Genomic DNA, 12,428 nt, shown 5'->3' on the forward strand with positions numbered 1-12,428 from the left:
TGAGCCCCTCATCTCCAACCCCACCCCAGAGCCCGCACCCACAGCTGGAGCCCTCACACCCCTGCATCTCAACCCACTATCCCAGCCCTGAGTCCCCTACCACACTCCAAACCCCTTGGCCCCACCCCTACCACATGAATTTTGTTATGTGCACCAATATGAAGGTGCTATGTCACACATATCCTCCATATTGGTGCACATAACAAAATTCATTCTGCACATGTAGGAAAAATTAGAGGGAACACTGGTGGCCTGACCTAATGAAAACTACACTGAGTCAAGTATCTTCTTCTGGAGAATGGCTTATTTACACAGGTACTTCTCTGCAGCATAGACCTTCTCAGTCTCAGCTATCCCTTGTGTTCCTTCTTGCAGTGTTAATCTTTCCCAAATCCTCACGTGCTCGAGGTTACTCCCACATTCCTTATACTCCTGTACAGTTACAGGCTTACTGCACCAGTGAGCCATTGAGATTGTCATCTAATAGACTGGAAATGTCTGCCTGAAAACCACACCTTGTTAGAATAAACAGTGCCTGAGGAAATTTTCAATTGTATGTATAGCAGAACATGTTCTGCAGTGATTTTTCCAAGTTTAACTTTGGGAGCTGAGAAGAGAGTGAAAACTAACTGCCTTGAGTGATATTGGTACTAAAACTTTTTTCCTCCATTTTACTCTAGAGCTTCCAGATGATGTCAGGGAGCGATGGGAGACCTTCTGTACAAACTCCTTAGGAGAAACTAACAAAAGGAACACAGTGGCTCTAGTAGGTTTTGTAAGATGAAGTTTGAAAAGTTACTGCAGTTATAAGGGCATCCTTTTCCCTTCCCATGTGTCAGGGATACAGTTGCACTGCAGCCTTTTCAGCCATCATGCTTCTCAGACAGAATGTCTGCAAACCTCTCCAGTAGCTGCACTGTGGAATTGGCACCTCCCTGTTTCCTTTGCAAATATGGCTGCCTTATTGGCACTTTAATATGGTTTTGCAAGGGTGTTTGGAGTTGGGCTCATATTGTATTGCACCTCACTCTTAAAGCACCACCCAACAGGAAGATGTCACTTTGGGGTCTTTGCAAGTCCAAAACTGCTTGAAGAATTGAGACTAAAATTGCTGAAGCTGGGGTTTTTCATATGCAGTATGTAAGCAAGCCTACATACAGTTAAAGTGAAACTGCTTCCTGCATCATTGAATGATGCACACAAAAACCTACCTCACTTTTAATGAAGAAATATAACTTTGCCTTGATTACAGTCCTGTTATGACTATTCTGTTCTGCACTGAGTGATTCAGAGATTACATTGGCCTTTTAAAGGCTAAACACATCTAATTGTGAGGTGCAGAAATAGTCTTAAACAGAGGCAGCATTTTCTGTTTGTTATATTTAAAGTCAAAGTGTCAGTGTATCAGCAGTCAGGTCTCTCAATTCAAAATAGGACAAACTTGATTTTTTTTTTTAAACTGAGGTGGTTGCCTACTTGGGCCTCATTATAATTGTGGTGTGGTTTTTTTTGTTTTGTTTTTTTAATTTCTCCAAGAATCACTGGTTTATTTGTGGGTTCACTAAGTGGCAATTATACATCACTAATTTGGACCAAAAATGAATAAAGATTGTTAAATCTGTTCTTAATTTATTAAAATTTTCATGTGAGAATACAACAATGCAAGATTCACAGCAGAAGGCCATGTGTGAAATAAAAATAATTCAGAACTCTAGAGTTGCCTAACAAAGGCATAAAAACAATGAATTCATGGGGTTTTCTGATATCTAATGGATACTAGTCAGAACTGCATTGGATATTTATTCAAGAAAACAATGCATCCTACTGGGGAAGAAAAATGATTTTTTTGGATCTATAGCCTTATTGGAAATGGCCCACAGGTCTGCAGTGTGATTCTGATCCAACTTACCTTGATAGCCTCCTGACATTTAGAAATGTTGCATGGTTTAGGTAAATGTGTGGAACCATTAAATTTCTTTGTTTGAGAAAAGCTTTTTCTTGGTCCTGGGGTAAAACAACTTGCCACGATTAATAATAACCTAATCTGAGAAACATTAATCTAAAATATAGATTACTAGTGTTGTGAGGTCAGAGCCTCCAGCAGGTTTTCTTACAAGTTTTCTCTAGGTCAGTCTACATTTTTAAGACAGGTAGAATATTGGATTATTAACTTTCTTTGATATAGATATGCCCCATTCCTTTTAAAACTGTATATCCAACAGAATTCCAGTCAAAGTGGGGCCAGCAAAGTTTAATGCTGAACCGTCTCATGTTCAGTTTAAGTTTTTTGAATTAACTGCAAGACTCCTAGCTCTTCTGTAGTAGATCCCCTTGAGTCTGACAACTGCAAGTCTCTCACAAATGGGGGTCTGATCTCTCCAGGTACACTAACTGGTCTGACATAAGCTCTAATTAAAATAGCACTTTTAAGCAAGTTTGCTGTTGTAAGTTCATTGAAATAACTAATCGTAAAGATCTCCAATTTTTCATGATTATGGTATCCCTTCCATCAAAAATAAAGCCTTTCTTACATTATTACTTTGGGGCCTTTAACACAATTCTTATTTTGAAAATCTTAAATAGTTAAGGAAAGTGAACCCAGCCTCTGTCTTCTTATACAGCATAAGTTGGAAATTGGCTACAGTGAGTAACTTAGTGTTTCTGTAGTTGTTGTGATTCACTCATGTCTTATTTAGGCTGGTTTATTTATTTTGACTTTTTAAAAATAATTTTAGAATCATAGTATCATAGAATCCTAGAAGATTAGAGTTGGAAGAGACCTCAGGAGGTCATCTAGTCCAACCCCTTGTTGCTCAAAGCAGGACGAACCCCCAACTAAATCATCCCAGCCAGGGCTTTGTCAAGCCGGGCCTTAAAAACCTCTAAGGAGATTCCACCACCTCCCTACGTAACCTATTCCAGTGCTTCACCACCCTCCTAGTGAAATAGTTTTTCCTAATATCCAACCTAGACTTTCCCCACTGCAACTTGAAACTATTGCTCCTTGTTCTGTCATCTGCCACTACTGAGAACAGCCTAGCTCCTTCTTCTTTGGAACGCCCCCTTCCGGTAGTTGAAGGCTGCTATCAAATCCCCCCTCACTCTTTTCTTCTGCAGACTAAATAAGCCCAGTTTCCTCAACCTCTCCTCGTAAGTCATGTGCCCCAGCCCCCTAATCATTTTCATTGCCCTCTGCTGGACTCTCTCCAATATATCCACACTTTTTCTGTAGTGGGGGGCCCAAAACTGGACGGAGTACTCCTAGGGTGACCAGACGTCCCGATTTTATCGGGACTGTCCCAATATTTCCTTGTTTGTCCCGCGTCCCGACCGATGTGCGGTCAGGACACTGGACAAACAAGGAAATGCTCCGGAGCCCAGAAGTGCTCGCGACCCCCGCCCCGACTCCACCCCTTTCTCCCCCGATTGGCTCCCTCCCCGAATCCCCGCCTCTTCCCCAGGCTCACCATTCCTCCTCCCTCCACAAGCGCTGGAGGGAGGCCCGGAGACGCAGGGGAAGCTCAGGGCCGGGATGAGTGAGAGTCTGGCCTGGCCCTGAGCAGGCAGGACTCAGTTGGGTGGTAGGGAGAGGAGGGGGGCGGCCCGCGGGGCCAGGCGGCGGCTGTTCTCCCCCCCTGGGCAGCGGGACTCAGGAGCAGCCGCTGCTGCAGCTCCCACTGCCGCGGGGGGAGGAAGCGGCTGAGGGCCAAGCTCGGCGGCTGCGGCTCTGGCGCCTGGGCCTGCTGCGGGGACCCAGCAGCGTGCATGCTGCACCCAGCCCAGCCCCTGGCCAGTCGCGTCTGGGCTGGCTGCCCAGCTGGTGCTATCCCGCGGCGGCCCTGGGGCGGAGGCATTGGCAGCCCAGCCCCGTTTGTTCCCCTGCGGGACTCGAGCGGGACGGGGGGGCTGGGGCCTGCTGCCCCCACTCCGGGGCCACCGCGGGATAGCACCAGCTGGGCAGCAGCCCAGACGCGACTGGCCAGGGGCTGGGCTGGGTGCAGCATGCACGCTGCTGGGTCCCCGCAGCAGACCCGGGCGCCAGAGCCGCAGCCGCCGAGCTTGGCCATCGGCTGCTTCCTCCACGCGCGGCAGTGGGAGCTGCAGCAGCGGCTGCTCCTGAGTCCCGTTGCCCAGGGGGGGGAGAACAGCTGCCGCCTGGCACCGCGGGCCGCCCCCCTACTCTCCCTACCACCCGACTGAGTCCTGCCTGCTCGGGGCCAGGCCGGACTCTCACTCACCCTGGCCCCGCACTTCCCCTGCGTCTCCAGCGCTTGTGGAGGAAGGGTGTTTTGTTTTGTTTTTTTTGGCCCCGTCCCCCGTCCCCCCCCGCGTGTCCCGATATTTGACTTGAGTGATCTGGTCACCCTAAGTACTCCAGATGTGGCCTCACCAGTGCCGAATAGAGGGGAATAATCACTTCTCTCGATCTGCTGGCAATGCTCCTACTAACGTAGCCCAATATGCCGTTGGCCTTTTTGGCAACAAGGGCACACTGTTGACTCATATCCAACTTCTCATCCACTGTAATCCCCAGGTCCTTTTCTGTAGAACTGCTGCTTAGCCAGTTGGTCCCCAGCCTGTAGCAGTGCATGGGATTCTTCCTTCCTAAGTGCAGGACTCTGCAGTTGTCCTTGTTGAACCTCATCAAATTTCTTTTGGCCCAATCCTGTAACTTGTCTAAGTCACTCTGGACCCTATCCCTACTCTCCAGCATATCTACCTCTCCCCCCAGTGTAGTGGATAAGGTCTATATTTTTAAGCTTTTCTAATTTTTTTTATCAATTTCAGTTTTCACAGTTGTGCAAAATGGTGGGTTTTAAGCATTCTTTTCCAATTCTCTCTTTAAAATTTCACAGTTTTGGTAAATTATGGAAGGGTTGGACAAGGGGGATCAGACAATTGAATGAAAAATACTGAGCTTCAAAAAGATGAAACTTCGTAACTGTTAGAACACAAATTATCACCATCACGTCTAAATATAAAACATAAATGTCCTTAAATTCAGCTCCAAATTCTCAGCAGCATTTTTCTTAATTTGCCTATCTCTCAATTTTGATTATTAATAGAAATATTTGTTCATTGGTTTGTTTGTGTGTGATGAAATTGCAGTTTACTGACATTTACTGATTTAAAAAAAGAAATCTAATCCTTCCAAGCCTAGTCTTATGATGATAGTGATTGTTAGTAGGCCATACTGACTTTTTTAGCTCAATAAATTGGTTAATATACTAGATTTCTATGGAGAAAAGGTATGCATTTAAAGATTAATTTGTGTATCCTAATGGTAAATTGCTCCATTCATGAGACATGAAAAATCTCAAGAAGAAAGACATTAGAACTGGTAGTGAATACACAATGGGTACTTGTAAACAACACTAGTAGCTTCTAATTTTTCTTCTCAAACTGTAAAAACTGTTTTGCTACTGTCTTTGATAACTACTAGAGAAAAAGTTCAGATACTAATCTTTTAATCTAGTACTTACTTGAGCCTACTATCTGTGTTAAATGAAGAGCTTGATCAGAATCCTGAAGTGTTTCTTGCAGATATGCCTAAATTTGGTTTCAAGCTCATTCAGTTAGCTGGAATTTTGACTTGAGGATTTAAGTGTTTACTTTGGTTTGATTTTATTTCTGTGTTTTAGTTACCTATTATTTACAGATTTACTAGTTAAAATTTAAGAAACTTGAAGTTGAAACAAAAGTGATTGGGATTGTGTGTAATCCTGAACAGATGGTTTTGGTAGACTAGAAAGCAAGATCAGATGACATGATTTACTCAGTTCCATATTATAATGCCTAATTGAGGCCTAAAAGAATTTTTCAAGTGAAAAATATACTATATGCACAATCCACACTATAATTTATAAGTAATTTGCAGTTTACTGTTGAATTGTTCCAAGGACTCATTTGGTTACTTAAGTTGTTTAAAACAATTAGTATTCCATTCCCCTGTGGGGCCGTGAATTCAAAAACATTGCATAGAAAAATCTTGCTGTTTTATTTTTACACTTCTATAATTCTTTCTTTGATCTCAGATTATGGGTAGTTTTTAGGGGGTGAAACTGATTTGTTGTTATGCGTGAATTGAATGTTAAAGGTATTCTTTTTTAGGCTGTCATATTTATTTTAGAAAGTGGATAATTTGTTTCAAAATAACAAATAAAAGAATTGGTCCCTTTTCTCTATGCCAGGGGTTTTCAACCTTTTTTCATTGCTGACCCTTAAAGTTTGAATGGAGGTGCTGGACCCCTTTGGAAGTTCAACCTGTGGTCTGTTGGCTCCTACTGTAAAAATCATAGACTGAAAACTGATTGAACAAAATGCAACTATAAACATTGCATGTTCTCAGCACAGCCAGGGCCGGCTCTAGGTTTTTTGCCGCCCCAAGCAAAAAAAATGTTGGCTGCCCCCCGTCCCAGCCCTGGGCTCCTCGCCGCACACCCCTGCTGCCCCAGCTTTGGGCTCTCCCCACCCACCCACACCTCCTGCCGCCCCAGCTCTGGGCTCTCTCCCCCCTCCCCCACCTGCACCCTCCTTCCGCTGCAGCCCTGGGTCACTGGTAACTCGCTCCCACGGCAGGTCATTCAGCATGAATTTTACATGTGCACAGAACACAGACAGGATTGGTTCCCATATGGTTACAGAACTGCAGTAAAGTGGAACAATTTTCAGCTTGTGTGATTGGAGGATATCTGGATGCATATTATAAGACTGTCCTACATAAATGAGGAAAAGTTGAGGTGCCTTTATTATTCTTTTCTTCCACTCTTTCTATGGGGAATTTGCCAATGCAATATCACTGTCTTCCTTTTAAACAAACAAACAAACAAACAAAAAGGCAATGACTGTTGAAAATAGCAATTCCAGTCCTAATAACCATCGAGAAGCATTTCTTGCTCAATTTTATCCTACTTTTTCTACAGCAAGTTACAGTGGATCAGTATATTTGATTTGGGAGAAATGAAGTAACAGCTGCCCAAACTGAGCTTGAGCACTCCTGAATTCGTAGGTGTTCAAATCTGGAAGGCAGGTGTTGCGGGGGCTGTGGCTCTGCGGGGAAGCATGGCAGCATGTACGCAGCAGTGTGTCTGGCGCTGCGCGGAGCCAGACATGCTGGTCTGAGTGGCACAGTAAGGGGGCTGGGGGGTTGGATGGGGTGGAGGTTCGGGGGGGGGCAGTCAGGGGCAGGGAGAAGGGGGGGTTAGATGGGTCAGGGGTTGGGGTGGCAGTCAGGGGACAGGCAGCGGTTGGATAGGCATGGGAGTCCCGGGGATTTGTCAGGGGACAGGTAGGGGGTGGGGTCCTAGGGGGGAAGTTGGGGCGGTCTCAGGAGGGGGCAGTTGGGGACAAGGAGAAGGGAGGCTTAGATAGGGGGTGGGGTCCTGGGGGGCAGTTAGGGGCAGGGGTCCTGGGAGGGGGTGATCAGGGGACAGGGTGCAGGGGGGGTTGGATGGGTTGGGGTTTCTGTGGAGGGCAGTCAGAGGGAGTGGATGGTGGCAGGGTGGGGCTACCCTCCCTCCCTGTGGAGTGTCCTATTTTTTGAATGTTAAAATATGGTATCCCTACCTTCACAGTGCAGCTCTCCATTCATAGCAGGCTGCAGCATGAGGTCTCAGCTATCTCACTCCCTCTCCCTCCTTCCTGTTGGTAGTGGCCAAGGGAATGCTGGGAAATGTAGTTCTTTCCCTGCTCCAGGGCTGGCTCTATAGGCAGGGAGATAACCAAGGAACTACAGCTCCCAGGGCCCCCTGTTGGTTCTCGGCTCCCATGCTGGATCCCTGCCGCCCCTGCAAATGGGCTGCCCCAAGCACCTGCTTGCTTTGCTGGTGCCTAGAGCCGCCCTTGAGCAGAGCATTTGACACCGAGTGAGAGAGAGGACACTAAACTGTGGGCTTCTCCAGTAATGACAACACTTCTGGGGTTTGACCTGTAGGTGGGGGTATTCACATACCTTTTATCAGATAAACAGAACACCTTTTCTTGGATCTGAAACTTTATTTTCATAGTCACCTTTCGCGGACCCCTTAGCAGGGCCTTAACCAGAGCGGAATAGCTGCCCAGGATGCAAAATCATGGAGGTGAACAAATGGGGTGGGAAAATAATGAAAAATGGCAGGGGGCGCAAATGTGCTTGCTCACCTCGGACACTAAAATGCCTAGTTTTGGCTCTCCCCCTTAGACACAGTCTGTGGACCCCCACGGGTCCGCAGACCACAGGTTGAAAACAACTGTGCTATACGATGTTTTAGTTTTCGTAGAAAGCATTACTAAGTAGTTACCAGGTTCTGAGAATTAATTAGGAGTTGTGGGCACTCAGCACTTCTGAGGATCAAGACCCTGATGTGTATCTGTAAAAATGTGGGGTTTTGGTTTTGTAAATCTGTTTTTTCCCCCTTGTTAAATCGTCTCCAGATTTATGGGCACATAACAATTGCTATACTGGACACTGGTGAGGCAAGACGGGCTGACTCCAGCAGTGGTCAGTGCTTCAGTGGAAAGCAAATTGAGCTTCTACCCTCAAAAACAGTGTTCTTACTCAGCTGTGTAGTGCTGTAACTGGGTAAAAGGTGTTTTGATTCACAGTGGATGACTACTACACTTAATTGGTAGAATTGTTAATAAGCACACCTTCATGGAAGAACTTCCTTATTAACCAGAATAATTTCATATTGTATCTAAATGGTAAGATACAGTTTTGTTCCTGTGTTGTCCTATTGGGCCAGTTTGGACCTATTAAGTAGCATCCACTGAAGGAACTCTAGAGTTAGTTTTGCTAGATGTTAAAGATGGAATTATTCACCAAAGGTGTCAAACACTAATGTAATGACTGGTGACATGCAAATATAATGTTAGTGGATGAAATATATGCATTTACAGTTGAAATAGTGTGGTTGCTGGGCTAAAAATCTTCTAGTTCATATTTTTGTGATGAAATTAATGACCTTGCATAATAATTCTAATTTACACTAAGCCTTTTGTTTAATTAAATAGGTGTCTAAACTTTTTTGTCTAGGTTACTACCTGCCACATTCATTCATCCAGCGATGACGAAATTGACTTTAAAGAAACTGTTTTTTCACAGGATTCTTCTTTGCAGCAAGTGAGTTAAATTCATTTAACAGTGTTGTTCTTTGTAAAAGTAGCTTTTCTGTGGGATTTTTGTATTTGGGGATGGGTGGTTGCATTTGATGCAAAACACCATTTGAAGAATTCGGTGGTGAAACTGGAAAGTGTATAAAAAATGTAGGTAGTGTGCAGTTTAAAGTTCTATACGTATTTATAGTTTGCCAATTGACAATGTTACAGGATTTAATATGGTAATACCACACAAGTGGGTGGTGTTTTTCAGAGCACCAACTAACTGTATAGTGGTCTACTTGAGTTAGCACTTTCATTTAGAAAATAGTTTTTGGAAGCACTTTTAGTACTTTGCCATTTTTGATGGGTGAAGGGTGACAGCTATTCTGTACTAGCATCATTCCATTTGCAATGTACATCTTCTTTATTCCTCTGTTGGCACTGGAGGAAAGTGAAAGCTGTCAAAATCTGAATACAGTGTACATTGATTTAGATCTCCAATCCTGAAGGTGCTATAGATTCAAGTTACTAAACAAAAGTTATTTAAATTGCTGCTTGTACCATTAGCTGTTTGTAACTGCCTCAACCCAAGCACTACAATCTGTAGTTCTTAAAGTTTTATACCTTTATCATTTATATAAAGTGCAGTTGTTCCAAAAGTTTGGTTGAGGTTTTTGTTAATTTTAGAAACTATAGTTAACTTTTTCATGTCTGATATTTCAGTGATTTATTGCATCTTAGTTGCACCAATCTAGATTTGATGGGGTTGGTGTCTTCAGCAAGGTAACAGCTTCTGTAGGAACGTGGAATCTTCTAGAAAACCCTTCATAGACTTCAAGCACCATCTTCTGACTGTGTTCTTCAGTGTGAGCTCTGCCTAGACTGTCACAGCAACTGCATGTGTTTAGGTAGTTAATCCAACAGAGAACTGCAAATGGACCACTGCTGTTGCATGCTATATGGGGTAATGGTGGAACACGATATTTTTAGTGTCTTAGCAGAGTTTGTCATGAGGCTTGACAATAGAATAGAGTACCTTGATATTGTCTTCTGTAGAAAGCTGAGTATGACGTGAAAGACAGTAGACTGGAGACACCATTGTAAGGAAGAGCAGATCAGTTTTCCAGAATAAGTGGAGGCACTGTAATGTCTAGCGCACTGGTAGTCTTTTCCTTCCACTCTTCTGATCTTCTGGGAACCTATTAACCTTTCTTAGGAGGGTTTGCTTTGTTTGCCAGCTTTACTGAGGCCCAGACTAAAACAGGCAGCCTCCAGCTTTCTTTTCTTCAGCTTCCTTACTAAGTCCCATTCTAATGTTCGATTTCTCTCTAATGAAGAATCCTCAGTCCAGAAGTGTCTTCATTCTGTCGATCTCTGATCAGTGGAATGCTCAGTCAGTTCAGTCGTCAGAAATAATTTTAAAACTCTATCATTTTGAAAGAAACTTTCATTATCTCATTCTCGGGACAGTTTTTTTGAAAGACCTTCCTTACTTTAAATATTAGAGGGAGAGTCTGCTGCCTCATAACTGGAAATTGGTTCTCCCAATTTGCAAAGCATGCGGCAGGAAAGAATTGGTAATGCACACACAAGTAATCATAAACATTGAGCTCTTTGGGCAAAATTTAAGACTCCATCTAATCTAGTGCTGGTAAGAGTGGGAGTGATACTGTAGATCAGCTGCTGGCATTTTTACTATTGTGTTGTCTGGACCTGCTGTGAGCAAAGTTAGATGACATAGTGGTAAAAATTCTGACAACCTACCAGTGTACACTAATGCTCCTACAATTGCTAGCACCAGAGGAGCTGTGCTGATGTTTGTGCAGTATCATGAGATCTCCAGAAAGTTGCTGCTGTAGGCACAGTTAAGGAATAAATGCAAGTCTGCATAACTGAATATGAAAAGTGGTGTTTTCCTTTTAATGCAAATCTCTCCAAATTTATCTTCAAAGACCTACGTAAAATCTCAGGCTGCCCTAGATGATAACACCTAAAGTAGATTTGATCATGATGACTCAGGCAAAAGGGATCTTTTGGAAATTTTCTTTACGGGCCCTGGATAAGAAATTAATGCTTATAATCACTTAGGTGACTTTTTTTTTTACTTGCCAACCATTTTTAACTGTATTTACATAGCCTGTGCAGGCAAAATGTTTTTCTTTATTGGCTGGAGAAATCCATTCCTTTTTATAAAGTAAATCTTCAGACATGTTTCATAACTTTTCACACCTGACTTCTAACTTCATTTATGATGCCATAAAGATGTTAGGCCTGCTCTGCTATCTTTTTTAGCATTTTTAAAGGTAAAATTGACCCACCCACCCCTTGTTTAGGAGCTTTGTTTAGGGAAGTTCATGACAAACCCTAGAGATGGTACCCCCAAGAAGGGTCTCATGCTGTAAATCTTTCTGCAGATCCCTTTATTTTAAGGGCAACAAGCAGAAGTATATCAGCGATTCTATTCATTTTCCACTTTGCAAAACTTGTATCTGCCTTTGGCCTGTCAAACTGTCAGCAGGTTCTGACTCTTGGCTGACTATCGCTTGGAACGGTTCTCTAGTGCGCTCTTTCCCACTATTAGTCTTTAAAAGATACTGTCACTAGGATGACGTATATATTTGATAAAACAGAAGTTGCTGCCTGCACTTATTTCACTTGAAAACTGATAGAATTTTAAAAATCTAATTGACTTTTCACCATTAATTTAGTTTGTTCTTTCATCATTCCATTTATCATTAACATAACACCTTTATGAATGTCTTCTCATCCACATGCATTCAGTAATAAGAACAGGAGTACTTGTGGCACCTTAGAGACTAACAAATTTTGTTAGTCTCTAAGGTGCCACAAGTACTCCTGTTCTTTTTGCAGATACAGACTAACATGGCTGCTACTCTGAAACCATTCAGTAATAAGTTCTCTTCATCCATAGCTATCAAAGTACTTTACAGAGGAAGTGTTTAGTGCCTTTCTACAACCCAATAATGCTTTATATGGACAGTCAGCGCAGGAAGAACAAAGGTCTAATATTACTAGGCCAGCCATATGTTTTGTCCAACGTAGTGCTATTTACTGTAAAAGACTTGAGGGATTGATTGGCACTTGTGAATGTTTCAGTCAAAATTCTACCTGAAACACATGCAAAAAGGCAGGCTTCTCCAGTGGCTGCTTGGATGGAGGTTCCCCTTATTCACTCCCAATCCCAGGAGTGTGGAAAGCTGCCATTGTATCCCTCTCCTTCCTCATCACTGCCCTGTTTTAGCTTCCTCCAAGCTCCTCCATAATTTCTTGTCCCCAACCCAACCCTGTATTTTCTTTTCCCTCTGCCATCACCTATTCCTCTATACCTT

At 43.4% G+C, this 12,428-nt stretch overlaps 1 protein-coding gene across 5 annotated transcripts in view; it reads left to right on the forward strand.

Moving 5' to 3' along the window:
• Nucleotides 1-12,428, forward strand: part of LOC101940099 (serine/threonine-protein phosphatase 6 regulatory subunit 3-like) — a 44,696-nt gene that overhangs the window by 21,467 nt on the left and 10,801 nt on the right. For 3 of the 5 annotated variants that reach the window (XM_065591950.1, XM_065591951.1, XM_065591952.1), the window contains exon 3: nucleotides 9,014-9,100. In XM_065591950.1, coding sequence (XP_065448022.1) covers nucleotides 9,014-9,100 — 87 coding nt within the window. Of the gene's footprint in view, nucleotides 1-680; nucleotides 3,039-9,013; nucleotides 9,101-12,428 lie in introns of those variants that run through there. The other 2 variants (XM_065591953.1, XM_065591954.1) reach the window with 2 other exon arrangements.

Source organism: Chrysemys picta, chromosome 4 (genome assembly GCF_011386835.1).
Source record: "Chrysemys picta bellii isolate R12L10 chromosome 4, ASM1138683v2, whole genome shotgun sequence".
Lineage (NCBI taxonomy): Eukaryota > Metazoa > Chordata > Testudines > Emydidae > Chrysemys > Chrysemys picta.